This window comes from Podarcis gaigeae (assembly GCF_964106915.1).
Source record: "Podarcis gaigeae genome assembly, chromosome: 2".
NCBI classification, from domain to species: domain Eukaryota; kingdom Metazoa; phylum Chordata; class Lepidosauria; order Squamata; family Lacertidae; genus Podarcis; species Podarcis gaigeae.
Window position 1 is genome coordinate 89,138,235 of NC_139679.1, and position 26,856 is coordinate 89,165,090.

At 43.7% G+C, this 26,856-nt stretch overlaps 1 protein-coding gene and 1 long non-coding RNA gene across 11 annotated transcripts in view; one reads left to right on the forward strand and one right to left on the reverse strand.

Annotated features, from left to right (window-relative positions):
* The window catches only part of LOC310838119, a 33,032-nt gene extending 16,515 nt beyond the window's left edge, over positions 1-16,517 (reverse strand). For 2 of the 3 annotated variants that reach the window (XR_014560693.1, XR_014560694.1), the window contains exons 1-3: positions 16,400-16,517; positions 15,036-15,231; positions 12,645-12,702 (exon numbers count right to left, since the gene is read on the reverse strand). This is a non-coding gene — a long non-coding RNA (uncharacterized lncRNA). Of the gene's footprint in view, positions 1-4,278; positions 4,459-12,644; positions 12,703-15,035; positions 15,232-16,399 lie in introns of all 3 variants that reach the window. The other variant, XR_014560695.1, reaches the window with a different exon arrangement.
* LOC310837288 (uncharacterized protein C3orf20 homolog) overlaps positions 1-26,856 on the forward strand; it is a 49,425-nt gene that overhangs the window by 5,264 nt on the left and 17,305 nt on the right. For 7 of the 8 annotated variants that reach the window (XM_083723602.1, XM_083723597.1, XM_083723601.1 and 4 more), the window contains 10 exons: positions 155-283; positions 881-953; positions 2,271-2,462; positions 5,062-5,214; positions 7,726-7,846; positions 9,136-9,267; positions 12,650-12,773; positions 14,635-14,836; positions 17,993-18,314; positions 20,326-20,433. In XM_083723602.1, coding sequence (XP_083579728.1) covers positions 155-283; positions 881-953; positions 2,271-2,462; positions 5,062-5,214; positions 7,726-7,846; positions 9,136-9,267; positions 12,650-12,773; positions 14,635-14,836; positions 17,993-18,314; positions 20,326-20,433 — 1,556 coding nt within the window. The remainder of the gene's footprint in view (positions 1-154; positions 284-880; positions 954-2,270; positions 2,463-5,061; positions 5,215-7,725; positions 7,847-9,135; positions 9,268-12,649; positions 12,774-14,634; positions 14,837-17,992; positions 18,315-20,325; positions 20,434-26,856) is intronic. The other variant, XM_083723604.1, reaches the window with a different exon arrangement.

Genomic DNA, 26,856 nt, shown 5'->3' on the forward strand with positions numbered 1-26,856 from the left:
AGGCTGCCCATTTGGGTTGCCATTTCAAGTTTTCTTCACAGATGTGGTACCTCTGAGGCATTTTAATTCCTGCTCTCCAGAGGGTTTTCATTTTTAAAACAATGTGAAATTGAAAGGAATTCTTAACTCATCAGTTTGTGTTTTATTGCCACAGGACGTGGTATGGCACCAATACTTCCAGCGATTCCTATTTCTTCCACCACCCAGCTTATACAGCAAATGTCAATGAACTGTCTTTGCTTTCAGTTGTCTATGAAAGACACCAAGCAGCAAAAGAGCACAGGTAGATACAATTCCTAGAAAATGAGAGAATACTAAATGCTCTGTAGGGCAGAGTTTCCACAGATGCTATGGGAGCCAATGTTGCAATTCTGTTGCTGTGTTAGCTCTTGTAGATACTGGTATCATTTTGCATTTGACTTTACTGCTGGAGGAGCACAGGATCATGACTATAATATGCCAACATAACCATGGTGTAGCAGTCATTAGTGTAACCGGGCTATTGAGCTGGTACAGCAGGGCTATCCACATGGCTATTTGCCTATAAAGAAAACAGAGAGGGAGGGTGTGTGTGTGTGGGAGAGAGAGAGAGAGAGAGAGAGAGAGAGAGAGAGAGAGAGAGATTGAGATTTACTGGTGAGTGCAAAGAATTTAATAATGAATTTTGACTTCCAGTTTTGATAAAGTGATGTGAAGTATAATGTACAAAAGGCTATTTGCAACTTACAAAAACACCATGTGGAAATGTCAAAAGTATCCAGTAGGCTGTATTGAATAAAATTTAATATCTGACGGATTTACAGGAAGACTTTAGGAGAGCTCTTTCCATATATATGTATGTATGTATGTATGTATGTATGTATGTATGTATGTTTTCCAGGTAAAGCTTATGATGAGAGACTTGACCCGTGTCCTCAAGCTAGGGAGTTGCTCCGAGAAATTTGCCGGACTATGTAAGCATCTTCAAATGTTTAGGATACAACACACCTTTATAGGGTAATCTCACGGGTTATTTTAATAGGTCGAAAGCTCAGCGCGCAACCCCACATCTGCAGTGGGGTGATATGTAGACAGATGTTTTACATAGAGTCCATCTAGGCGTGTAATTGGTTCTCTGGTTGGCAGTAGCTCTCCAGAGTCCCAGGAACTGGCCTTTCCTTACCCTGCACCATGAGAGACTTACTTGAAGAGGACAGGGATTGATCAGTGGGTTTTATACATACAAAACTGGGGATTTGCACCGGCAGCCAACAATGTAGCTCAAACCTCGCTCAAAACATTTTGGCCATTACTGACTCTGGAATGGTCTTAGGGCTACCTCATCTTTAGATGGAAATGTGTATTACTCAGTTAGGCCCCATCCACACCACTAGTTACCAAGTGCAGTAATGCATCTGAATACCAGTTGCTGGACAGCACAGAAGACGAGAGTGCATTTGTGCTGGGTTCCTACTTGAGGGTTTCCCACAGCCATCTGGTTGGCCGCTGTGAGAACAGTATCCTGGACTAGATGGGCCCATGGCCTGATCTAGCAGGTTCTTCTTCTGTGCACTTGCATTCCACTAAAACAGTCACAGTCCTCATGCCTTCCCTCAAATGATCGTGGGAAGTGTAGTTTGTTAAGGGTGCCCAGAGTTGTTAGGAGACCCGTTTCCCTCACAGAGCTACAGTTCCCAGAGTTCACTCATAAAAGTCTTTGGCTGTTAAACCCTTCTGGGAATTGTAGCTCTGTGAGGGGAACAGGGTCTCCTAACCACCTTCCACACCCTTAACAAACTACATTTCCCAGGATTCTTTGTGGGGAGTCATGAGTGATAAAGTGGTATGATAGTGCTTTAAATGTATTGTGTGGATGTTGCCTTTTCTTGAAAATGTAGCCAGCCAGCCCTGCTGTGTTGGGGCCCCCTCCTCCTCATTCCGTTCAGACTCCCTCTCCCAAGTGGCACTTACGTATGTGCGAATTAATTCTAAGTTTCAGCCCCTTTCATTTATTTTGCTCTGTAAAGTTGCTGGCAGCCCGAACATGAGAGCTATTGGAAAAAATAATCCTGAGAATGACATCAGTTTGTTCTTGTTTTATTATGTATTTTGTATTTTTATCCCCCCCCCTTCACCCCGTGATCTTTGGATGAAAGGTGGTAAACTAACTAACTAACTAACTAACTAACTAACTAACTAACTAACTAACTAAAAAAACCTACTGAAGTCCCAACTCTGCTGACACACAGGTGTCTAATAAGAGATACTGCTGTTGTTTCTGTTCCTTTTAGAGCGGAAGAGAGGAATGCAGCCATAACAAAAGGCCATACGAGGCCCCTAATCTTGAGAAATTACATGACAATCCACAGATCACCGTCTCAGGCCTTGAAAAGGGCTTCAGTGTCCCTAATAGCTACCGAGGTCCGGCGTATGAAAGGGAAGAAGTTCTTCTTTTCCTTTCCCGATGGAACATCCCTGATGTTGTATCCTTAGGAATGTATGGGGAACGAGTTTGGGAAATAGGATTGGTTGTTGTTCTTTTCCATCCCTACTGTACAGGGATTAGGCTTCTTCTGAGTGCAGCTACAAAATTCAGTGTGGCTTCTTGATTAGCAGTTTTTTCAGACCTTTAATGGATCTATGGTTTATCTCTGTAAGCCAAACCTCCTGTGCTGGATTGGAATATTTACAGGTCAGCTGATTGTGGGGCTTGCTGCAAAGAACTGCACTGGGCGTGATGCACTGGACTTTGCAAGGGCCACTGACCTATGGATCAGCGGTGCCTGCTTTGGCACATTGCATCTTAACCTGCTCCACACATGACACCACTGTATGTGACATCAGGCGCAGGGTAGGTGGACATGGCTTGGCCTCGCAGGACAAATGGGGCGGGGCTTCCTCCAAAGAGTGATGGGGGAAGCCAGTGGAGATGCTCCATTAGGTCTAATGAGGCAGTGCCCCACCAACCTGAGTCTGCCCTTGTTTGCTTGCCTTACAATCAATGAGTCAGGGGTGGCTCTGCCTGTCATTGTCTCTAGCGCCACCTGCTGTTGGTCTCCTTTCCTTCTACCCTACCAGCACCAATAGGCACTAGGCACCACTTTGGAGGAACCCAGAGTAGATTTGGCAGTGGGGGCTGCACAAAGGGGGAGGGAAGGGGAAATTGCATTGCACTTGTGGATGTAAGGATGCAAATGAGTGAATGGAAGAAAAGGTGCAGCAAAGTGTGCCCGTTCCAGTTCTGAAATTAATTTGAGATTCCTAATGAAGTTGGCGGACGCAGGTGGCGCTGTGGGTTAAAGCCTCAGTGCCTAGGACTTGCCGATCGAAAGGTCGGCGGTTCGAATCCCTGCGGTGGGGTGCGCTCCCGCTGCTCGGTCCCAGCGCCTGCCAACCTAGCAGTTCGAAAGCACCTCCGGGTGCAAGTAGATAAATAGGGACCGCTTACCAGCGGGAAGGTAAATGGCGTTTCCGTGTGCGGCTCTGGCTCGCCAGATGCAGCTTTGTCACGCTGGCCACGTGACCCGGAAGTGTCTCCGGACAGCGCTGGCCCCTGGCCTCTTGAGTGAGATGGGCGCACAACCCCAGAGTCTGTCAAGACTGGCCCGTACGGGCAGGGGTATCTTTACCTTTACCTTTAATGAATTTGGCATCTGAGAGCTGTAGAATTTAGGACAGAGCAAACCCACAGAATGAGAAACTATCAGAAATCCCCTCATCCCTGTTGTGTGAGGGCTTGCAGAGGACACGGACTCACTTTCTGTGGGATGTCACGTTACCGTACCCCAAATTTGAGGGTAGGAAAAGAGGTCAGAGGAGAGAGCCTTAATGAGATCTACAGCCACACTCCAAGAATCTCCCCCCCCCCCCAATGCCAGCCAAATAATGGCTGCACTGTAGCCTTCTAAGATCAGTAGCTAAGGGAGCAATGGCACAAAAAAGCAAGGGGGTGATGTAATTCAAGTACTGCTAGCTTAGCAGGTGCTGCTGAAGCCTCTCTGCTTGCATTGCAAGAGCACAGAGCTAAGCTATTTCAAATCCTTTGCCCTCTTGCTTTCTCTTCTCTCCCTCCCTCCCCAAACTTCCTTGACAGCCCCTTGGCTGCAGTTCATTTGGAGTTGTTTCACAGAAGCACATGCTCCATTTGATCTTTCCACCAAACTGGGAATTAAGAATGAAAGACTCTGACAGTACAGGCTTTCAGATCACTTCTGTAGTTCAATTGACTCCATTTGTCAGTCTCCGTTTTCTAACACAGTGCGTTAAACACAAAAGCCTCATTTTGAGACCTTTACATACCCCCTTTTTTCTAGCTGATCACTTTGGCTAATAGATTCTTTTCCTTGCTGCCTTGTTTATGAACATGTCGGGGAAATAACTCCTCTGAGGCAGATTGCTTCACAGACAGAGGCACCTTATGCTCCATCAGACACTCAGAAGCCTTGAATAAAACTTCACTACTGGCAGTTTGGCAAGGATCTGCATATGAAAATGATACAAAAAGGCAAAAAGCCCTAGAATGATGAGGACAATGATTTCAGATATAGAGTACGCACTTGCTAATCTCCCTTCATGGGGAAAGCTAGTGCATCAGAGGAGGCTAATTAATTGTGTTAGTTTTGCAGTTGCAGAGACTTTAAAGTGATTCCTCCCCCCTGTGCCCTTCCCCCACACTACCAGGTCATGGGCAAGAGTCTGGGATGAATCAGCTGCAGGAAACAAGGAGCTGGTTAGAGGAGGAAGCCAGTAGTCAGGAGTCAAGAGTAAATCAGAACCATAGACCTTATAATTCAGAGATATGCCCAGTGGTTTTTTTTCAAGGGGTACTCAAAGACACGTAGTACCATCACGCACCCCCAATGTTAAAAGTGAGCAGTTACTGTAACAACTTCATGGTGAGTGCTGGTACCTTATTTATTTTTATTTATTTATTTTAAAAGCAGTGGCTATGACCTTAGTATTAAGAAGCTGGTAATTTGAGGACTTTTAATAATACAAGTTCCCACAACGGATAATAAGATAAATGCCTTTCTTTTCTTTTTCTTTCTAAAAAAGTGTGATATTACTTGACCCATGTCAAAGTTACCCATCAGGAAGTGTTGCCGTCTACCAGTTTCCCATATGCTGTGTAGGAAGAACCATCACCCTTCTGTTTCAGGATGCTCCTAGTCAAACGCTTCTAGGTACAATTACGTCTCAGGGCCATTCGTGGATACGCTATTGCTTTAAGGCCAGGTGAGTGTCCCTTATTGATCCTAAATGTTTGGTCAGGGGGTGGAGCGGGGAAAAGTGCAACAGCTGAGTATGCAGTGGATTCTGAGTACTGATGTTAGATAGGCCATTGGCCTGATCCAGTAGGACTCTCCTTATTCCCAAATGTCTAAACAAGAAGGGAGCAGCACCTTCAAAACAGTGGTGAAAGCATATTGAGAGATTACTTTAAAAAAACAAAACTCCACATTGAATTATACTGACCTTGGTTCAGTTGTTCACAATTGGCACTGGCATTGCTTCTGCTTACCTAGAAAAGTCTTGGGGCTGTGCAGGTGAATGGGTGGGGCTGACACTGCTGATCTGGCACTCCCACTGGTGCACATGCATGCCCTGAGCTCCCTACCTCTCCACCACATGGGCATCACTGCTTAGGCCAAAAAGGATGGGCATCACCAGAAAGGTCACAAATGTGCATGTAATTTACACATGTATAGATGCAAATTTAGAATTCATTACTATAATTTACTATAATCAGGGATGGGGAACCTGCAGTCCTCCAGACACTGTTGGACTCTAGGGCTAATTGGCTCCATTCTCTACGGCCAATGATCAGGGATGGTGGAGGTTGTAGTATAACAACATCTGGAGGCGCACATGTTAGCCACAATCCATCTCACCATAGTGGGCAAGGCTGTGGCCAGCTCAACTGGGTGCCTGCTCAGACTGCTGTTCAGGGGCTCACTGTTGATGGGTAGTTTCAAGGCCGCTGCTCTCTCTTCTTATGGCTTGCTTTTCTTTAAACTGGACTTGAACCAAACGGCCCAAACAGAAGACTACTTTTAGTTGAGGACTGTCATCCTGTGAAAGCCCTTCAAAGAGAGGACTGTCCTCTGTAAAGTAGCACACATGGGTACCGTAATCCTGACCCAAGCCATGCTCATCTAGAGCAAGCTGTTTATATTGATAGCTTTACCTGCACATGTCTCATAGGCTCAGAACATTCAACTCTGGTGGTGGTAGTAACTTCAGGATTATAAAGATATTAATGAGTGCTTATAGAAATGCCTTCATTTCCTGGACCTCTTAGGTATCATGTGAGAGAGGCATTATCTCAGTTTTACAGATGAATAAACAAGAAACACAGAGAAAGCTCAAGGTCACATAACTAGCCAGTGACATGGATGGAAAAGCCAAGGGACATAACCCCAATTAAATCAAATGTGCCTTATCGTTCATGGTAGACTTTTAAAATCAAGTAGTGTAGATCTGTTACTGGTCATTTATTGTCATGATTTGCATCCATCATTCCTTTTATATGGGAGGATTAATTAATTATCTCACTTCTCAGCCTTTAAAGCGTGTGATATAGGAAGCTGCTAATGGCAGATGTTAAAAGCATAACCCCACTGGGTGTAACTAATGGTTACGCTACATGGCATTGCTCAGGGAGAAAAAGGTCATTGGAGTGATGAGGATTTGGAAAGGGGATTGTAAAAGGGGAGTGGGGGGGACTAACATAGTTCTGCAGCCAGACAGGGGCAGGCCAGAAACAGTTACGCGTGATATTTCCTGGGGAGTAAAGAGCAACCAGAACAAAAGCACAGCAGCTATAGAGACATCTTAGGAAACTGAGAGGCCAGGGTTAAAGAGGCCATGGCTGGAGGCAGCCATGAATACCAGTTGCTGAAAACCACAGGAGGGGAGAGTGTTCTTGTGCTTGGGTGCTGCTTAAGGATTTCACACAGACATCTGGGTGGCCTCTGTGACAGCAGGGTGCTGGACTAGATGGGCTAACTAGTCTGCTCTGGCAGGTTCGTCTGTCCATAGGAAAGTAGGGACCCCTAAAAAGGGTGAAACTGACTGGTGTGCCTGTGGGAATGAGGAAAGGGATCATTAGATTGACCACCTGACTTATCATCATCAGAAGAAATCACACAATGATGTAAATGCATGCAACTAGTCAGTTTTAACAATTTCTGAAACCTGCAAGGATTTAGTTTCCACACCAGAGAAACGTAGTGGCCCAGCTGGCTGGTAGTTAAAAAAAAAGACACATGTGAGAGTTGAGAGTTGGCAGTGATGTGACCTAGAAGTAAAGCAGCAAGCTTTTGTTTGAATCTAAGGCTCTGGCTATGGGAGAAACAAGACCCTTTAGGGTGTTGATGCTGTGAACCCCTCCTTCATAGGCTCAGGCTATATATGTGTGTAAATAAACCCTTCATCATAAAGGTACCACAGTCTTCACTGTGCCTCATTCCCAAAGAAACATGAACCTGGAACCTCTGGAATCTCACACCGCTTGGAGATTGGGGAGGTGTGCAACAGTATTATAACAGCTATTGTGGGCTATGAATATCATGGTTCAATCACGTCAGTTCAGGATATTAAAAAATTGGGCCACTGAGTTCCTTGTTATGAATTTCCCAATATTACTGCAATCACTACAGTCAGAATCTTTATTATGTATGTATTCCCATCAACTTCTCCCTTAGTATTAAATTGCATAGTTTAACTGTTTTTCCTTTCACCCAGCTGTTCAATAGCACTGATGATGAATAATGAAGGAGGGAGCATTAGAGACAAGGATGGCTATTTAACCCAGCACTGGAGCTGGTATTCCAAAAACCAGGTTCTGCAGTCGTTAGACTATCAGGTATCAAATGAAACTCTCAGACCAAAGAATCCACTAACATCTCACATTTTTTGGAATAGTTGTCTCTGTGGTTGGTCTCTCTAGAATTCTACAAAGATCTCTAAACGTGTGCTCTTCTAGCTGAGAGAAATTATAGGCAGAGATTCTAGATTATGCTTTGTTCCTGCTGGTTTCCAGAGTCACATTTTTAAAATCCCAGAACTGCCAGCAGGCACTGGGCTAGTTGCCACAAACTCACTTGTGTGAGGGTTCCCAGAGACAAGATCACAGCTGCTGAACTTCTCCCTTGGTCCTCTCTCTGCTGTGCTGCTGGGGGCTAATACATGGTTTGGCTTAGCATGTCATCTCAACCCTGGTTTGTGGTTTGTCTTGCTCCAGATAAACCATGAGCTGTAATCAAGATTTGTTTGTGAGTTGTCTGGATGAGAAGCTATGAGGTTAGGTTTGGATAACACACTTAGCCAGACCATGGCTTAGCTCATGGCGTGTTGAGTGCACTCACACAACTAATGTCATCTAGCTTGGAACTCAAATGCCTCATTTGTCCAAGACTTGAGTTTGCTGTGGACATAAAGTACTATAATGAGCTCCCCATCAGAATCACAGTAACATGAAGCCTAAACAATGTGGAGCCTGCACCCCAAATTTGGGGAACATTTCCCCACAAATTCTTCACCACTAGTTGAGGGAACTTTTAGATGTGGGAAAGAAGGCTTTTACACTTTGCATTGCACCCAACTAAATTATACTCAGGTATGACTCATTGAAGGAGGGACGCAGGTGGCGCTGTGGGTTAAAGCCTCAGCGCCTAGGACTTGCCGATCGAAAGGTCGGCGGTTCGAATCCCTGCGGCGGGGTGCGCTCCCGCTGCTCGGTCCCAGCGCCTGCCAACCTAGCAGTTCGAAAGCACCTCCGGGTGCAAGTAGATAAATAGGGACCGCTTATCAGCGGGAAGGTAAACGGCGTTTCCGTGTGCGGCTCTGGCTCGCCAGAGCAGCGATGTCACGCTGGCCACGTGACCCGGAAGTGTCTCCGGACAGCGCTGGCCCCTGGCCTCTTGAGTGAGATGGGCGCACAACCCCAGAGTCTGTCAAGACTGGCCCGTACGGGCAGGGGTACCTTTACCTTTACCTTTATGACTCATTGAAATTAAGTCTGTCATGTCTACTAATGGGACTGCTCTGAGTAGGACTGACCCTGGATACAATCATGTAAGCATGATGACAGTGGCAAATGCCAATTGTGTGAATCAGCCCCTAAGACTTTCATTATCTTCTTTTATTCCTTAGATAAATGAACAGCTAAAACTCAAGGTTGTTAATCAAAATTCAATGACAATTACTTTCACCGAACAAAGTGAAAGCATCACCTTGTCTTTGGTAAGAGAGGGATGCACACATAGATCCAAATCTGATAGGCAGGTAAGAAGTCACAGCATGGAAACAACATTATGAAAGTAACAATAGGATATCCAGTAACTGCGTGCCATTAACTTTTTCATAACCCTGAGGGAAACTTCTAGAAGTAACATTTGAAAACTTGTCCTAGGTCTAATTTTCTCTAGTACAGCAATCCTGTTATCTCTCTTTTTGGCATACAAAAGTCTTACCTCCGTACACTGTAGATTGTGATAGAATCTATCTATCTATCTATCTGATCGTCCCTCAACGTAAGTTCCTAACATACAGCTAACATACAAATCACATATACATAGTAAATTCTCACAAAGCATTAAAAATGGAATAATAATTTAAGATAGCATACAACAAACTGCATAGGTACCACCACAATCCACAGGATGAAGGAGTATCATTTTTAAAAAATCGTTTTTATTAATTTTCCAATAAAAACAACCAATTAACATATCCATCAAATCATAATCATAATCCAATTATAATCCAATAAAAAACAACCAAATTACAGTCCTAATTATTATTTTTTCCTGGGCTTCCCATAGTCTGGACCTCTGAAGTATATCTACAATATCTTCATTCCTGCCTTCTTCTTCTTCTTCTCATATTTTCCACATTCTGATCTTAACGCTTTAAAGTTCTCCGTCCCTGGCTATGCGATTCTCAATCATGTCAGAAATCATATATCCTTTCATCCATTGAGTTCAGCTTTGTTTATGTATTTTAATTTTTCAACTGTTGATTTGCCAACGCAGCTTTTCCTGATTTCATTCCAGTCTTCCAATCCGGGCTGTTGTCCAAGTCTGTCATTTGAAATTTAATGACGCAGTAACTTCCATGTGGTTAATTGTTAAATTGTTGAGCATACTGTTTGCAATGTTGCGATGTAAATGAACTGTATTCCACAGATATAAGTCATTTGATGATCGATCAGCCTTCCTGGAGACCACACAACACCCCCCCCGGGCCTTAGAAGGGGGGGGTTTGAGAGACATCCATTTGGCCTTCTCTCTCGCTCATAATGAAGGAATTCTGCAAACAGATGCACTGTTGTTTGTTGTTTAGTCGTTTAGTCGTGTATCCAACTCTTCGTGACCCCATGGACCAGAGCACGCCAGGCACTCCTGTCTTCCACTGCCTCCCGCAGTTTGGTCAGACTGTGTTTGTAGCTTCCAGAACACTGTCTAACCATCTCATCCTCTGTCGTCCCCTTCTTCTTGTGCCCTTCATCTTTCCCAACATCAGGGTCTTTTCCAGGGAGTCTTCTCTTCTCATGAGGTGGCCAAAGTATTGGAGCCTCAGCTTCATGATCTGTCCCTTCCAGTGAGCACTCAGGGCTGATTTCCTTAAGAATGGATACGTTTGATCTTCTTGCAGTCCATGGGACTCTCAAGAGTCTCCTCCAGCACCATAACTCAAAAGCATCAATTCTTCGGCGATCAGCCTTCTTTATGGTCCAGCTCTCACTTCCATACATCACTACTGGGAGATGCACTGTATGTTATCCCAAATTGTTGTCTCAAGTCTTTATAAAGTCAGCTATTTCCCACTTTCCTCAAAAAAGGGAGGAACTCTTATTTTTCCGTGCTGTGTCATATTAACAAGTGCCATCTTGTTTCTTCTTTTATCTTCATCAAGTCTTTCAAGTCTAAGTAAAGCTGTGCAATTAAATACTTAATTATAAATAGAAGTCCATCTGTACTTTTTTTTTAAAAAAAAAAGGTTTCTTGATGAGGCTTGGCATAGAAAACGAATTGTAGATATTGAGAAGAGAAAAAAGGACATACCAATCACCTCCGTAATCCAAATGCCATGATGAGAATCTCTTTGAAGTCCGAGCGTAAACACCAGGGACTGTACAGTTCTGCAGATTTTTCTCAATTTTCTTTGGTCCAGACTATGGCTGTTTATTGTCCAAATCTAATTATTTTATCAAACAGATATTTCCGGCTTTTGAGAGTGACTTCGGAGAGGGCCAGCCGTGTTGTGCTCTGGGACCCAGAGTCCTGCCGCTTGCACCTTGATGCAAGCTGACAATCTTGGATGGTCTGTGGGTCTATGAGACAGTCCTCCCCAACCCTGGGGAGTCTGCCAGGACTAATTACCCCCATATCAACCCTGGATTACCAGCATGGCTGGGGTCTGATCGTGTGGGAGTCAGCCATTTCTCACCGCCGGAAACAGGAAGCCTAAGGAGTATCATTTTAGTCTGGTTGTTTCCATTCCAGATAAGAAAAGGCAGCGTATCACATTTGTGGTGATATTTTTGTGTTATGCTATCGCACATTGTACTGCTAGCGATGTCTCATCACAAGGGATGCCTCATGCTTGTATCACGGATCTCGGCAGTAACCGCCTCTATCATTTTGCTTGCCCCTTTTTGAGTCCTTTTTAGTTCTACATCAATCTTTCTGCGGTGAGGTGACCAGACTGTGCATAGTTTTCCACCAATGTGATTCCTAACAGCACATTTGGTTTCATGCGTTGTTTGGTCCTAAGTTTTCCAGCACATTGCCTTAAGCCTCACACATTAGAGTGCTGTGCCCTTTAGCTAACACATCCCTGTAGCCGGGTTTTATGCTTATCAGCAAAAGCTAACTCTTCTATGAAGGCGAGTAAGCAAACTATGCTTGCCTCTTTCTTAATAATAATAATAAAAAGAAGGTATGCCACATTTGACTCTTTTCAAATTGCTTCCCTGGAGTCCAATTGACCTTTGAAGAGTAGCCCTCAGGAACGGCACTGAAACCTGCATTAAAGGCAACCTTCTTTCTTTAAGAGCCTAATTCCTGGTCTTTCTTCTAAATATTTATTTTGTGAATGCACTTTTGTGGAAAGACAGCCTTTGCATTAAAATGCTTTATTACCCCACAGGCTGCCTTCATAGGCTGGCTGAATGACATATTTCTCAGCCACTTGGTGTTAATTGGGCCATTCTTTAGATTAAGAATTCATTGTTGTCCCAGCTGGCATTCCCCCCTACTGCTTCCACTTCTTAAATACTGTGTGTGTGTGTGTGTGTGTGTGTGTGTGTGTGTGTGTGTGTGTGTCTGTGTGTTGTGTGTACAATATAGAGATATATAGATATGTATGTATATTTTAAATTCCCTTTTCTCATTGAGAGCAAAACTGTTGATGTATGTGTTAGGAAAACAAAAATATTTTCAAATCCATATTTGTAAAATTTGCTAGAATCTGTAACTGCAGTGCCTTGTGCATTCAGAGGAAGGTTAGGTGCTGAACTGTGCATGCTGGTATTGTGGGTTTTAGCAGGGGATATTCCCTTATTTCCAAATAGCACAAAATGCAGCAAGGGCCACTTCTCCCATGGATAAATTTCCATTTGTCCAAATATAATAATAATAATTCCTTTTCTCTTTACTTACCACAGCCAACTGGGAAAAGCACAGATAGTGGTGACCAGGAAGGACAATGGGTCAGAGCCTTAACAGAGATTAAGAAGAGGTTTGAGAAGATAGTGAGACAATTTATAAATGGTATTTTGATGGTCTCAGGTAGGTATAGTAATTCTTATTGGTCATGTGGTATTCATATTGCATGTAATTTAATTTGCATCCTGAGGTCTCTCTATCTCTCTTACAAACCTAAATCCACCCACACCCAACATGATGATACAAATTAAAACTCAAATGAATAATAGTACAAGCTTCACACACACACACACACACACACACACACACACACACACCATGAATGAATGAATGAATGAATGAATGAATGAATGAATGAATGAAATGGTCTTTCATCCAGTGAAGAATGAATTTTGGTGTGGCCAAATTCTTGGTTCTTACTTGTTCCACTAAAAGTTCAAAATCTAAACATTAAAAAGTATAAAATTCAGAATGTGGAACCTGATTTTTTATTATTAGGTTTTGTGCTTATATTCATATCTGTAGTGTTAGAATCAGCCATGAAACTCACTGTGTGGCCTTTGGCCCATCTGTCTCTCAGCCTAATTTACCCCACAGGGTTGGTGTGAGGATAACTTGGGTGGCACATGATAACTTGGGTGGCACATGAATGCCACCTTGAGCTCCTCAGAGGAAAAGTAGAATGGATAATAATACCGATAAATAATAAATAAACAGTCTCTGTCCAGTTTGCCTGCCCCAATTTTGTATTGAGTGAAGGGGACCATGTTTGGAATAATGAACAAAAGAAAGCATAACCTAAAAAGGAAAGAATCAAGAAACTGGTGTGCTTGTTGTTGTTTTTTAACGACAATGAGGCTCTTACCATTTTTGGCTTACTGAGAAGGAAAGTGTGCAGACGATAACTAACTCAATCAAAGTGTGATGTTAGTGCCCCACAAACTAAAACCTGTTTAGGCACTATGAGACTCAGAAATAAATGAAATGAGCATGCACAGAGTGCACATGCCTCACCAGTGAGAAAGCTCTTTTTATTTAATCTGGCGATTCTACAACGTGTATCCTTTGTACAAATAGAATCCCCACAGCAGAATATCCTGTTGGATCAGACCAAAGACCAACATCCTGTTCTTGCGGTAGCCTACCAAACTCTCTCTCTCTCTCTCTCTCTCTCTCTCTCTCTCTCTCTCTCTCACACACACACACACACACAGCATTTTGAAACCTAAACAGTGGCGTAGTGTGGGGGGTGCAGGGGGGGCCAGCTGCACCAGGTGCAACATCTGGGGGTTAGGGTTAGGGGGCGCAAATCCACGGGTTAGGGGGCGCAAATTACTTGCCTTGCCCCGGGTGCTGACAACCCACGCTATGCCACTGAACCTAAATAAGAATTATTGATATTTATTATCAAAAGAGACTCACACTGTGTCTCCCATTGCACTCTCTTAGTCAAAAAGATAGCTCAAGCTAGCAACCACATTATTCTTCTGACTAGTATAAATAATGTGCTTTGCACTGTTTGGAGATGGGGTCTTCAAAGAAATAGCTCTGAGCATGCTCAGAGGGCAAGAAGGACTGCTCTTCAATCAGCCCTCTGTTGCCCTATACAGGTGCTGGAATTGCCCTCGTAACAACAAGAGGGAGGGGTAACCTTCACAACTGGGACTGAAAAGCTGGCAGTCTTGATACTCAAATTTCATGTACAGTGGTACCTCTGGTTACGAATGGGATCCATTCCGGAGGCCCATTTGCAACATGAAAAGCCCGCAACCTGAAGCGCCATATCTGCACAGGTGCTTGTGCGTAAAAAAATTATTATTGTTATTATTGTTATTATTGTTATTATTGTTATTATTATTATTATTGTTATTATTGTTATTATTGTTATGTGTGACATTCTCATTGGGAGAGCTGTGTCCCAGTAGCTCCAATGGGCCTGCCTTGTCAAAAATAACTGACAATTCTCTTTTGGTTTCTATGGCAGGGATATGTTGTGTAGACTATCCAATTGACCTTGCCCCTTCAAAGCAAGTGAAGTTTTTGATAAAGGACCCAGTACTTCTGGCCTGGGATCGAGTTGATACCAGACCTTTGGCCGCTAAACGGAGATCAGTCGTCAAGCCATATCTTACACGGAATCTTGCCTTTGATAAGCCTTTCAGGGGGAAATATAGGCCTCCTTCAAGGTCAGTGGGGTTATCTTTTGTGGGGGAAGTGTCTTAGTTTCTATAGAAAAGCAGGACTAATCATGTGGGTTAGCCGGCTGCAGATATGACCCTTGTAAGCAGGCATTTCAGTGGGCAGCAGTAATCAGGACAGAGGGGCAAGGTGTGGTGTGGGTGCAGCGCTAGAGCCATTCTGATGCTCCCTTCACTGCACCCTTACTGTGCCAATCTGCCTCTCAGCTGGCAGCAGTAACCTCTACATTGGGAAACTGGGTGGACAACACTGCCCTGCAGGCTGCTTCTGACTTGTAGGCCATGGCACATTGCGTCAGAGGCATGAAATGGATGCAGAAGGTGCAGGATGCAGAGATGCTTGGTCTCAGGTGCACTAAAGAATGCCCAAATTGGCAAGCATCCTGCAGTAGAAAAAAAAAAAGCTGCCATAATGGGTGCATTTGCATGAACACGGATGCTAAATCAGTCTTTGCCAACTTGGTGCCCGTCCAGTGCCGGATTTACGTATAAGTTAAACAAGCTGTAGCTTAGGACCTCGCTTTCTTGGGTGCCCCCCACAAAATTTAAAGGGGAAAAAACCTGGATGTACATTTCCAGAATATAAGATAAAAAACAAATAAAATAAAACCTACATACAGCAACAGTGTTTTGTGTTGTGTAGGCTCCTATTTGTTATGTGGCTTTAGATACCTATTAGGTCCATAAATTACCATATAGCATATATTCAACACAAAAAACAGAGACAATTTGTTGTTGACAAAGGACAGCTGGACATATAAAGGGCCCCATTACCTTCAGTAGCTTAGGGCCTCATCAAACCTAAATCTGGCCCTGTGCCCACCTGATGGTTTTGGACTTCCACTTCTACCTGGCCGGGGCTGAATGGAGCCTGTGGCATTGTGGCAACCTCCCTTGATAAAGATGAGAGTGAGGTAATGTGACCAGATTTGGGTTCTTTGAAATTTAGACACTCCCTGTCGCCAGTAAAATTTGAGAGGTCTGATGTTATCTGTATGTGGTAGTGTTTCCTAATATCCAGCAGCAAGGATTTTTAATAATGTGAAGAGAAAACCTGTGGCCAGTTATCCCTCAACTAGAGGATCAAAGTAACGATGAGGCACTTTGTAAACTGAACTGGAATTTCATTTATACACTCTCGATAAGGGTTATAGTGTAATGGTTACTTTGGTAAGGCACAACCCTTTGTTTCAGTCAAAAGCTCTTTACAGAGATAGTTAAGAACTTTACATAAAACTCTCACTTTAACTTGTTTCTGAATAAATTGATTCCTCCTAGGATGGCTATTTTGTTCTACTATGCCAATAAAACACACCTAGGCCCTTTTGGGAATATCTTTACCTTCCCCTCAGGGAAATAGTCAGGATTGCCCTGCCTAACTAACTCCTTTCCAGGCTCTAATTTAATCCCAGTCTGATTCCCATCTGACAGTTTATTATCATTGTTGTTATTGTTACTACTACAATTTATTCCTGCCCTTCACCCTAAGGTCCCAGGGCAATTTACAACAATAAAAACACAACATTAATACTGAAACACAGTATCACATACTTTAAAAATCTATTAAAAATCATTTATCTCTGTCTCAGCCCTAACTCAGCCCTTCCCATCCCGGCCTGATTCCTATTTTATAGTCCATCCCAATCTGACAGTTTAACTGTCAGGTTCAAATTTTGAACTCTCCAATCTCTCTTCATTGATTGGCTTCTGAAGTCTTCAGGAGGCTGACCAAAGCTCTGTCCATCATAGAGCCTTAGTCCAAAACATCAGAAGGTCACTAAATTGACAACTGCTGTGCTAAATGTTCCCTGGAGCACTAAAACAGCCAAAAACGTAAACAGGAGAGAAACTATAGAGAGAATTACTCCTCATACAGACTTCTGCTTGTGCTTTCTCAGCATGGGCTGGAGTGTTCGTCTTGTTGTGTCATGCCATTTTCCCCAGCAAAATCTCTTTACTGCTGACAAACATCAATCTGCAGAAAACCCAGTCCCTGTTTTACCAACCCTGGACAAATCTGTCCGTTTTGGTTTCTCTCAGTTTCTCCTTTTTCCAATCTTTAGTTCATCACACCTGTACCCCAGCTTGTGATTGCTTGCTTGCTTGCTTGCTTGAATATTTTCAAAAGAAGCCCTCACAAAATTCATCAGCATTTTAGTGTGCATTTATCCTAATGGGCTTGCTTGCTGTTTCCCCTGATATAATGTAGTTTTGTGTGTTCACAGTTTTGTCCACTCTTTCTCCTAATAAACATTGGGGGGAGGGGGCCTGGAGAACTGCACCACAAAATTCAGAAAACTGCAGATTTCAGAAGATTGCTGCTTTTTGGTTCACATTTTGTTTTGGGAAGTTCAAAATCAAACCCAGCTTCTCCCTTGCCCCTCCTTAGCTAGCCCCAAAATTAAAGAGGCATTAACTGGGATAAGGACTATGGAAACAGAGATTGTTGGCAAGCCACTTTAGAAGATGACAGGCTTGATTCGAGCTGTGGCCCACCACTCATTCCTTCATCTCCTTAACTAGTTGCTGACCAGGTCCTCAACTATGCAGCCTGCTTTCTATCATGTTTGGCATTTTGCCCTTGATGGACCATAACAGAACTGTACTTGAGAAGGACATGTCTCTGTGGTAAAGCATCTGCCTTTTGTGCAAAGGGCAGCAAGTACAGTTCTCAGCGTCTGCAGGTAGGGTTGGGAGAAAGCCCTCTATGAAATCCCAGAGAGCTGCTGCCAGTCAGTGTAAACACCACTGAGCTCAGTGGACAGTTGGCCTGACTCAATACAAGACAGCATCCCAAGGACCACCTGTTTCCATATGTACCAACTTCATTGTCCTTTCAGTCCCAGGCAGAAATGACTTTTTATTTCCCCATGTTGGAAGATGCAGTTTAAATGCTGCTGGCTGTTTTATGCTACTTCTTTTAATTCTGTGTCTTTTAGATTATTATTTTATTTATGTTTTAATGGTTCTGTGCTTTTAGTATGCCACCCTCATGAATACAATTGAAGAGCAGTATGAAAATGCTTAAAATAACTAACCAACCTCTGACTAGGGTTCAAGTCGCAACTTTACTTTGCTTTCTCTGCCCCCCACCCCCACAATTACCTCTCTTTCTCTCACAACCGCATCACGTGCTTCTCACAGGAGCAAAGCAGAGGTGTCTGCAGCTAAGGATGCAGTTCGTCCACCAGAACCTTGGGCAATTTCTCTTGCTGACTGTCCTGTCGTGCTACACAAAATTATGTCTAAAAATGGAGATGATTTATGCTGCAGGTGTGTGGTGAAGATCCCGTTGATTACAGACTTGGAATTTGAAAAGTTTATTACTGCCCCAAGAGACCCTGATCAGGTCATTGTGATCTGTGTGATCTCGCCTCAAAATCATTCCTACTCCCCTTTCTTTGAGTGGTCCATCGAAAATCTGTACATACAAATGCAACATGGCCGTCCCTCACCTTGTATTCAGGTAAGCTAGCTGCTAAACATGTGCGTGCATGTGCACGCGCGCGCACACACACACACACAAACACACAGACAAGTTGTTTTGGTTGTACATCTGTGTTTGTATTTTGTGAGCATAGGATTTGATATCTGACACAGAAGTCTTCTTCCTGTTCATTTTAATTAAGTTTAAAAGCATGTTTGTGGAGCGTATGGAAGCTGAGAATAAGATAAACTCTGAAACATGAGGGTGGAAGCCAAAAGGAGACCTTCCAATGGTTGGGTGACCCCTTCTATTCTCTGCACCAAAAGCTCTTTGTCACTCCTCTCAAAATAGATAAAGCTGCAATGTTATGCCCACTTTCTAATCCCCAATAGGCACAATGGAACTGCAAAACATCCATAGAATTACACTGTAAATTAAAGTCATACAAATAAACAGCTTCTGCTTATTTCCATATTTGATTCACAACACCCTATCAGTATTTCCTTGTCACAAGAATAGGACTACTTTGGTACTTAAACTGGATTTTGGTGAAGCATATACACACCTTAGATATGAGGCCCTGTTTACTTGGCTTCCTTTCACTAAAGGTATTGGACAGGCTCCCTGTCATTTAGGCAGCTCATGCGCACACAGACACATATTGCCTGATGAGAACATGCCTTGCTAGAACAGACTGCCAAGGCCCATCTGGTCTACTATTCTGCTTCCCACAGCAGCCATCTTGTAGCTCACAGGCAGGGCAAGAAGGTGAAAAACAGATCCCCCACCAGTTGTCCTCAGAATTTGGTATTTGGTGGTATTTATTTCTTCTGAATATAGAATAGCAATTTAGCAATGTGACTGTTATGTATTTATCCTCTGTGAATTTCTCGTATCCCTCAAGAAAAATGGACACAGAGGTTAGAGGGATTTATACTTTGTTACAGGCACAGGAACTCCAGCCACAGCATTTTCCCTCCCCACAATGATCCCTCCAGCTGTGATATCGTTTTTCAACACATTCATTTTCAGGGCCTGTGCCAGTATCTGTCATCCATGGGCAGTTGCGAGGACCACAGCATCTCAACAGGGCTCATGGCTGATGTCTGCCCTGGAGTCGCCTTAAAATGTTTGTTTGACCAGTACACAATGGTTGGATCTTGCTGCCATTTTAATTCCCCACAATGTGCCACATTAACGCTACATCAGCACATTGTGAGAAATCAAAATGGAGGCTAGATTCAGAAGCCTGGTACTCCTTAGAGCACTGTTGCTGTTGGACTTTGCTCAGTTTAAGCTACCAGGGCACGGCAACAGTTGAGGTGCCTGCAGTAGATAGATATCAGTCTGAAACTGGCTTTGGTGACTTTGGAATGAAGGAAGCAATGTATGGCAAATCAGTCCTTGGGGAAGAGGAGAAGAAGAAGAAGAAGAAGAGTTTGGATTTGATATCCTGCCTTTCGCTCCCTTTAAGGAGTCTCAAAGTGGCTAACAACCTCCTTTCCCTTCCTCCCCCACAACAAACACTCTGTGAGGTGAGTGGGGCTGAGAGAATTCAAAGAAGTGTGACTAGCCCAAGGTCACCCAGCAGCTGCATGTGGAGGAACAGAGACACGAACCCGGTTCCCCAGATTACGAGACTACCACTCTTAACCACTACACCACACTGGCTGAGATGTGGGTTCAGTGGGCTCTACGGTAAAGCTGATAATCTCAGCCTTTCTCATAGTCTCTTAGCAGTTTATATTGCCAATGGCTGGAATAAGTCTCTGCAACAGGTTCTCCCTGCTTTCAGTCAGGTTTTCAAACAGTGGGTGGGAAAAGAGAATGGAAAACACCCTACTCATATGCAAGGAAAACAGAGAGGTCTGCTAGAGCCCTCACTGTCTTCACTTCATCTGCCTGCCTGCTGGAGTTGGCAATATTTATTTCCTGTGCTACACTGTTTCTGCTCCCTAGCATCAGAAACGTTACACATATTTGATTGGTTAGAACAGAAACCCCCAGGACCTTTCCAATACACTGACAGTATCACTTGTTCCATTCCCAGTGCAAGCATGATCCCTTCCGCTTCCTGAGGTATGATCTTGAGTGCCCTTTAAACAAAAATCCTCCTCTGCTGGTGCAGAAGCATGCCGTTGTTCCTGGAATGGTGGTAGTAAGTATCTGGTCTTTTACTTCTAGCAAAAATTCACACACACAAAAACTTCTAATAAATGAGACCCCACAACCTTTTGAGGAGTTCACTAATGCTTTTGCTATTATAAATTTGTTGGCCTTTAGGGTGCCACTAGACCAGGGGCGGATTTTGGTAATATGGTGCCCTGGATAAGGACAAAATTTGGTGGGCCCCCAAATATTTATTTTCACAGTAATTCCTTTTGGTTCAGTTGATCTTTTCAGTAGTGTAATGGTTATAGGGGTTGCTCGTGCGTAAGTTGCCGCCACTCCTGGCTAGGTTACCTGGTTGAACCCTTTCTGTCTGGACAGCCCTTCACTTCGTGGCTGTTTCAGTCGCTGGCAGAATCCGTCAGTGGGCGTTTCTTGAACTTCTTCCAGCAAAGAAGTTCTTTGACGCCAAGTCTCCTCCTACTCTCCCTGCGCGGACGTCTTCTGCGCAGGGAGGGTGTGGGCAGCGGAGTACCCGTGCTCTCCCCACTGGTCTCCGGGGAAGAGTCCTGGATGGAGCCTTCTCTCCAATTCCCCCATCTGCCCCCCTTCACCCATGGTGTTATGCTGATTTCCTTCCCCAGCAGATGGGCTACCTCTCTCCCTGCTGGGACCCTCTCCAGCATCGCTCTGGAGCCTTGCCTCTGCCTCTGGCTCCAATGGCAGTTCCCTGACAAGTAGGTACCCATATAAATATAGTTGCTGCTGCTGCTGCTTATGTGGCTCCTTAGCTCAGCGCCCTGTGCAGGGGAAGTGCACTATATCCAGTGCTGACGAGACTCTTGGTTGACTTTCACAGAACTCCCTAGTATGTTTGGGGTTGTAGTCCTAGTTACATAATGATTATGCACTGTATCCACAATCCCTATAAATACACTGTAAAATACCTGTCTCCTCTCTTTGGTTCCAACAGAAGATTTAAAAACACTCTTTCTACTTGATTTAATCTCATCATCTGACCTGTGAACTCAGCATCATGATCTGTTTTAATATCTGTCTATATATAACAAGTGAGCAATAGAGCTTGGAATTCAGTTGACTCCCCCAAACCTCATGTTTTGTGCAGAAAATGTGCTACTGTGTTGAATGACTGGGGCTCCCACTCTAGTTATTCCTACAGTATATTGCTCTCTTCTTGGGAGCCTTAAGCACACAAGGAGAGATGTTTTTTATTTAGACCCATTGACAGAGGCGCCAAATCAGATAATGAAAGCCTTTCTGTGCTCTATTAAATGCTTGTAAACTGCTGGCCATGGAAGTCTAACACACTGGGTAGTCAAGTTCAGAGTTTCAAAGGGTTTGGAGGATATTATTCATTCCCTTCAGCACAGAAGAATCTATTGGCTGACTTCACCCTTGCTCTGTCCCAGTGCAGTTAATCATATTATATACCACTTTGAAGTACAGGCAACATTGATTCTAATAGCAGGAGAGAATATTTTAACTGCATAAAAATGGGGGTGGAAGTGAATCAGAGGTGGGGTGTGGGTCACTGGTAAGAACTTTGATTCATCTCAGCAGAAGGCTGGCACCCAAGATTATCCACATGGGAAGAAATAGTTAAAAGAAATGGTGGGAAAATAAGGTAGCTTTCTCCCCTCTTCCACAATATTGTTGTGATCATAATTAGTACTGACATAATTAATCTACTCTTTTCAACTTTTTCACAGATGTATATTATCCTTTACACCCCAAATTTAATTTAGTTACCTCTGAGTTCACCAGAAATGTAAGAACCAAGACCCTTTTAAAAGAGCTAGATCCTATGCATGTCTGCTTGGGAGTAAATGCTATTGTTGTTTAATCATTTAGTCGTGTCCGACTCTTCGTGACCCCATGGACCAGAGCACGCCAGGCACTCCTGTCTTCAAATGCTATTACTTCCAAGCAAATATGTTTAGAATTGCAACCATAATATTTGCATGTGACACGTGCAAATAATCTGCATAATAACTGTCTGAATATGGATGGGTGCCAGGCAGCAGCATCTGGTGAGCATTCCCTTGGATTATTTTATTTATTTACTGCATTAATATAGCTGTCTCGTGATGACTTCTCTGAGTGGCTCGCAAAGCAAAAAATTAAATAAAACGCAACACTAAGCTACCGTATAAAGCAATGAAATGATAACAAATTAATTTTAAAAACCGAGTTGAAATACAATTAAAAACCCAGTGGGTAGCATCCTGTAGTCACTGTAGTCTATGCATTGCAAACCTTGGGAATACTGCTCTGTGCTCTGTGTGGCGCTATCCTTGGGCCTGGTCCAGAAGCTCCAGTTAAGTGCAGCAGGAAGCAACAAGACTGCTGGTAGGGGCAGATGGCCAACAGCATGTGGCATCTCTGCTAAAATACCCTGGTCAGCTACTAGACCAGGTTCAACTTTCTTGTATTCATAAGCAAAGCCCTGAACAAGTTGGGTCCAGGGTACCTTAAGGACCACCTGAGCCTTTATAATCTAGCTCAATCACTGAGATCATCCAGAGGAGCACTGTTAGCTGCCCTCCATGCAGACCTGGCCCACCCATGAGGCAGGATGAGGTGACCGCCTCAGGCGACAGGATCCACGGGGGCAGCAGACCCTGATGTAGACCTTCACTCATCCCTTGTTCCTGATCCAGAGCTTCACTCAACCCTTCTTCCCTGGTGGGGAAGGGAGTCTCATTTCGTGGTTCACCTCAGGTGCCAAAAGGTCTTTAGCCATAAGAAGCTTCAACTAGAAGTCAGACATTTATTCTCACTAGTTCATTATTGAGGAATACTCTTCCAGCTGGACTTGCCATATTCCCAATTTTCTTGGGGGGGGGGGGGAGTTGTTGAGCTTTTCTTGAAAGGGATTTGTAAAGCATTTTCGCCCTAGTTGTCATATGTCTGGGTTTCCCTAGATATTTGCTAATTCATCGATAATCCACCCGGATGCCATTTTGACACTCCAATTCCTGGACATATCTGGGAAAACCCAGACATATGGCAGCCCTACTTCCAGCAGAAATTCAGCACACAACCTCACAGCTAGCTTTCAGACATCTCTTGAAGACCTCTTTATACTGACAGGTCTGTTCAGTTGTTCAAACTATTCCAAGATGAACCAGCTATTTTTATGATTGTTTTGTATCTTTTTTATGTTACATTTTATTGTACTTGTATACTGCCCTGAAATTTTATGTGATGGGGTGGCCTATAAATATTTTTATGAGTAAAAATAAATAGACCCATGCCTTTATCCTGAAAAGGATTGTTTCTTTGTATCAAAATATTGCCTATTGAAGAGCACAAGAATAGAAGGGTTCTTGTACTCTTGCAGGCTGACTCCATATGAAGAATCAAGCATAGAATATTTATTTGGCTATCTTAGTCTGCACACAGGGGGCAAAAACCGGATTATAAAATGACTTAGAAGAACAGTAATATCTGGGGTGTTTTTATCAGCTGGAAAGATTTGTTGAACACACTAAGATTTGTTCTTCCAACCTGAAAGACATTGTAAATTGCAACCCATGGCCATAGACCTTCTATGCACTGCCAGCCATAATATACAGAGGTAAATTAATGAGTGCATAGAGACTATTTTTCTTCTCTAGATAGAAATGGGCAAGCCCAGCAGGTGTATTTGAAACTGCCTTGTCAATATCTTATGACTGCGACATTCACGGGGTTAATGAATCATTCTGGTGCCGACTACATACGCAGACTAAGGCCCCATCTGTAATATACATTTAAAGCAGTCACGGTTTATCCCAAAGAATCCTGGGAACTGTAGTTCAATCAATCAATCAATCAATCAATCAATCAATCATTTTATTTGTATGCCACTTCCCAAAAGTAAAACCACACTCAAGGCAGCTTACAACATATAAAAAAATTACAAAATTACAAACATAACAAAATAATTATAAAAATAAAGCACATGACCAAATTAATGAAAAGTACACAACCAAACTGAACAATTTCTGCATAAATCTAAAATAAAGATTAAAAAAATATCAATGACAGCAACAACTCCCATCTGTCCAGCTGGGTATTTGTTTTTGTTTTTTTAAAGGAAAATAGTGAATACCACCTGAAACTTCATTACTTCCTACGTAAAGGTGACTTTTAAAACTTAGTAATACTGTGCTTTCTATGGCACTTGAAGCAGTAGCCCACTAGAGGGAACTGCTGATGCTCTGAATGGGCAGAGCTGGGAAGAGAAGAGGCTGCAACTTACAGCTGCCAAAGAACTTTGGCTTCACAATGAATGCTTTGTTCCTTGCACGGAAGCAACGTTAAATCACACAGGGCGAGCATGTGGTTGCCAGCAACCCATTTCCTACAGGGACCCTTACCATTTCCGAGCCCCTCCGTCCCACCTCCCTGATCTCATATCCTTGCCTCCTCAGGCCTTCCACCCACATCCCTTGTTCTCTCCGTGGCCCCACCTCGTTCTCCCGAGCAACTCCACATTCTGCCTTCTCTCCTGGCTCATATGCCAGTTTCTGTGGCCTGCCACGTTTTCTCTCCCACCCACGTCTCTTTCCTCTCCTATCCTCTTCACCCCTTCCTGGCCGGTCAGCCCTTCAAGACTTTCTTGCTCTGACTTAGAATCATAGAATCTTAGAGTTGAAAGGGACTCAAGGGCAATCTAGTCCAACCCCCTGCAATGTACCCCCTCCTCCTTCTCCATGAGCACTACACCTAGCCTCACTGCCCACTCTCTTGCTGTTCCACTTATCTGCCTAGTAGTGTTGTGCCTTGCACACACCACCCCCTGTCCTGTCTTAAGTCTAGGGATACTTACCTTTTACATGTTTATTTGGGGTGAATGGAATCCATTTTATTTGGAATCCATTAAGTGAATGGATGTGGGGAGCTGGCAAAAGCATCATTGCTCCATCCTAACTTACATGCATTCATTTTAACCAATACTGATATGCCCCCATACATATAGTGAGAGATGTAGAGAACATTTGGAACTCAGGAAAGCTGATGCTTCTGAGCAAACAGCAAGGATAGCCAAGGTGGTGCCCTTCACATGTTGTTGGACTTTAGCTCCTATAAATCCCAGTAAGCAAGGTCAGGGATGATGGGTATTGTAGTCCGATAACATCTGAAGGACAGCAACTTGGCTACTTTTGCTGCTCCCCTATCATGGATTCATTTGCCCCATATGAACATCAGTAAGGCACTTGCAGTGTCCTGTCTTTGATCTCCACCTGCTTTTGAACCTTTTCTATCCAGCATGATATGACCATATTCTGTAATCTTATTCTTGCCCAATGAATTTTCCTTTACAGTGTACTCTTTTTTAAAATAAAATAAAATAAACTACTGCACTGCATTAGTAGTAAGGTAGGTAAAAAGGTAAAGGTACCCCTGCCCGTACGGGTCAGTCTTGACAGACTCTGGGGTTGTGCGCCCATCTCACTTAAGAGGCCAGGGGCCAGCGCTGTCCGAAGACACTTCCGGGTCACGTGGCCAGTGTGACATCGCTGCTCTGGCGAGCCAGAGCCGCACACGGAAACGCCGTTTACCTTCCCGCTGGTAAGCGGTCCCTATTTATCTACTTGCACCCGGAGGTGCTTTCGAACTGCTAGGTTGGCAGGCGCTGGGACCGAGCAGCGGGAGCGCACCCCGCCGCAGGGATTCGAACCGCTGACCGGCAAGTCCTAGGCGCTGAGGCTTTAACCCACAGCGCCACCTGCGTCCCCAGTAGTAAGGTAAGGCCAGCTTATTTACTCTGAAGGGCTACACTCCTCTCCAGTCTGGAGGCCGAAGGACATTTTGCTGCACAAACAAATTCTCTTCTCCTCTGTGCTCCCCTGCTGCCCAGAAAGCTCAAGTTCCATAATAGTTTTGACACCCTTTTGTAATAAGAGCCCCCTATCCAATAGCACATTGCCTGCAGATATGTACATTACATATTGCTATTGCTGTACATTGAATAGAAATATTATTTATTTGTGTATATGAATCTATTACAAAAACAAAACAAGTTTTTTTAACTGGCCCTAGGTAGTAGGGAGGCATGCCCACCATAAATTTTAAAATTAATTACAACATACCCTCCTTTAAAAAAGAAAAGAAAAGTGGACTCTTTGCCTTGTGGTAGCAATATTGCTGTAGTTCTTTTAGGCAATAATGCTCCCCCAACACACAAACACACACCAAATAGTTTTAAAATACAGGACTTTTGGCAATTTAATCTTCTATATATCCAAGAGTGAGCCACTGAACTTTGCTGCAACCACACACACCTACAGAAATGTGAAAATATGTCGCTGTCTTGATATCTGGCACACACAAAAAGGAGCTGGTAACCTCCTGTGATTTGTGGGGAATAGGGGTGTGGTCAGCAGGCACTGCCTGCGAGGGACACAGCAGCCGAAAAGGGTTTGCAGTAAGCCTTTCTGTGGTCAGGCTGTAAGACCTGTAC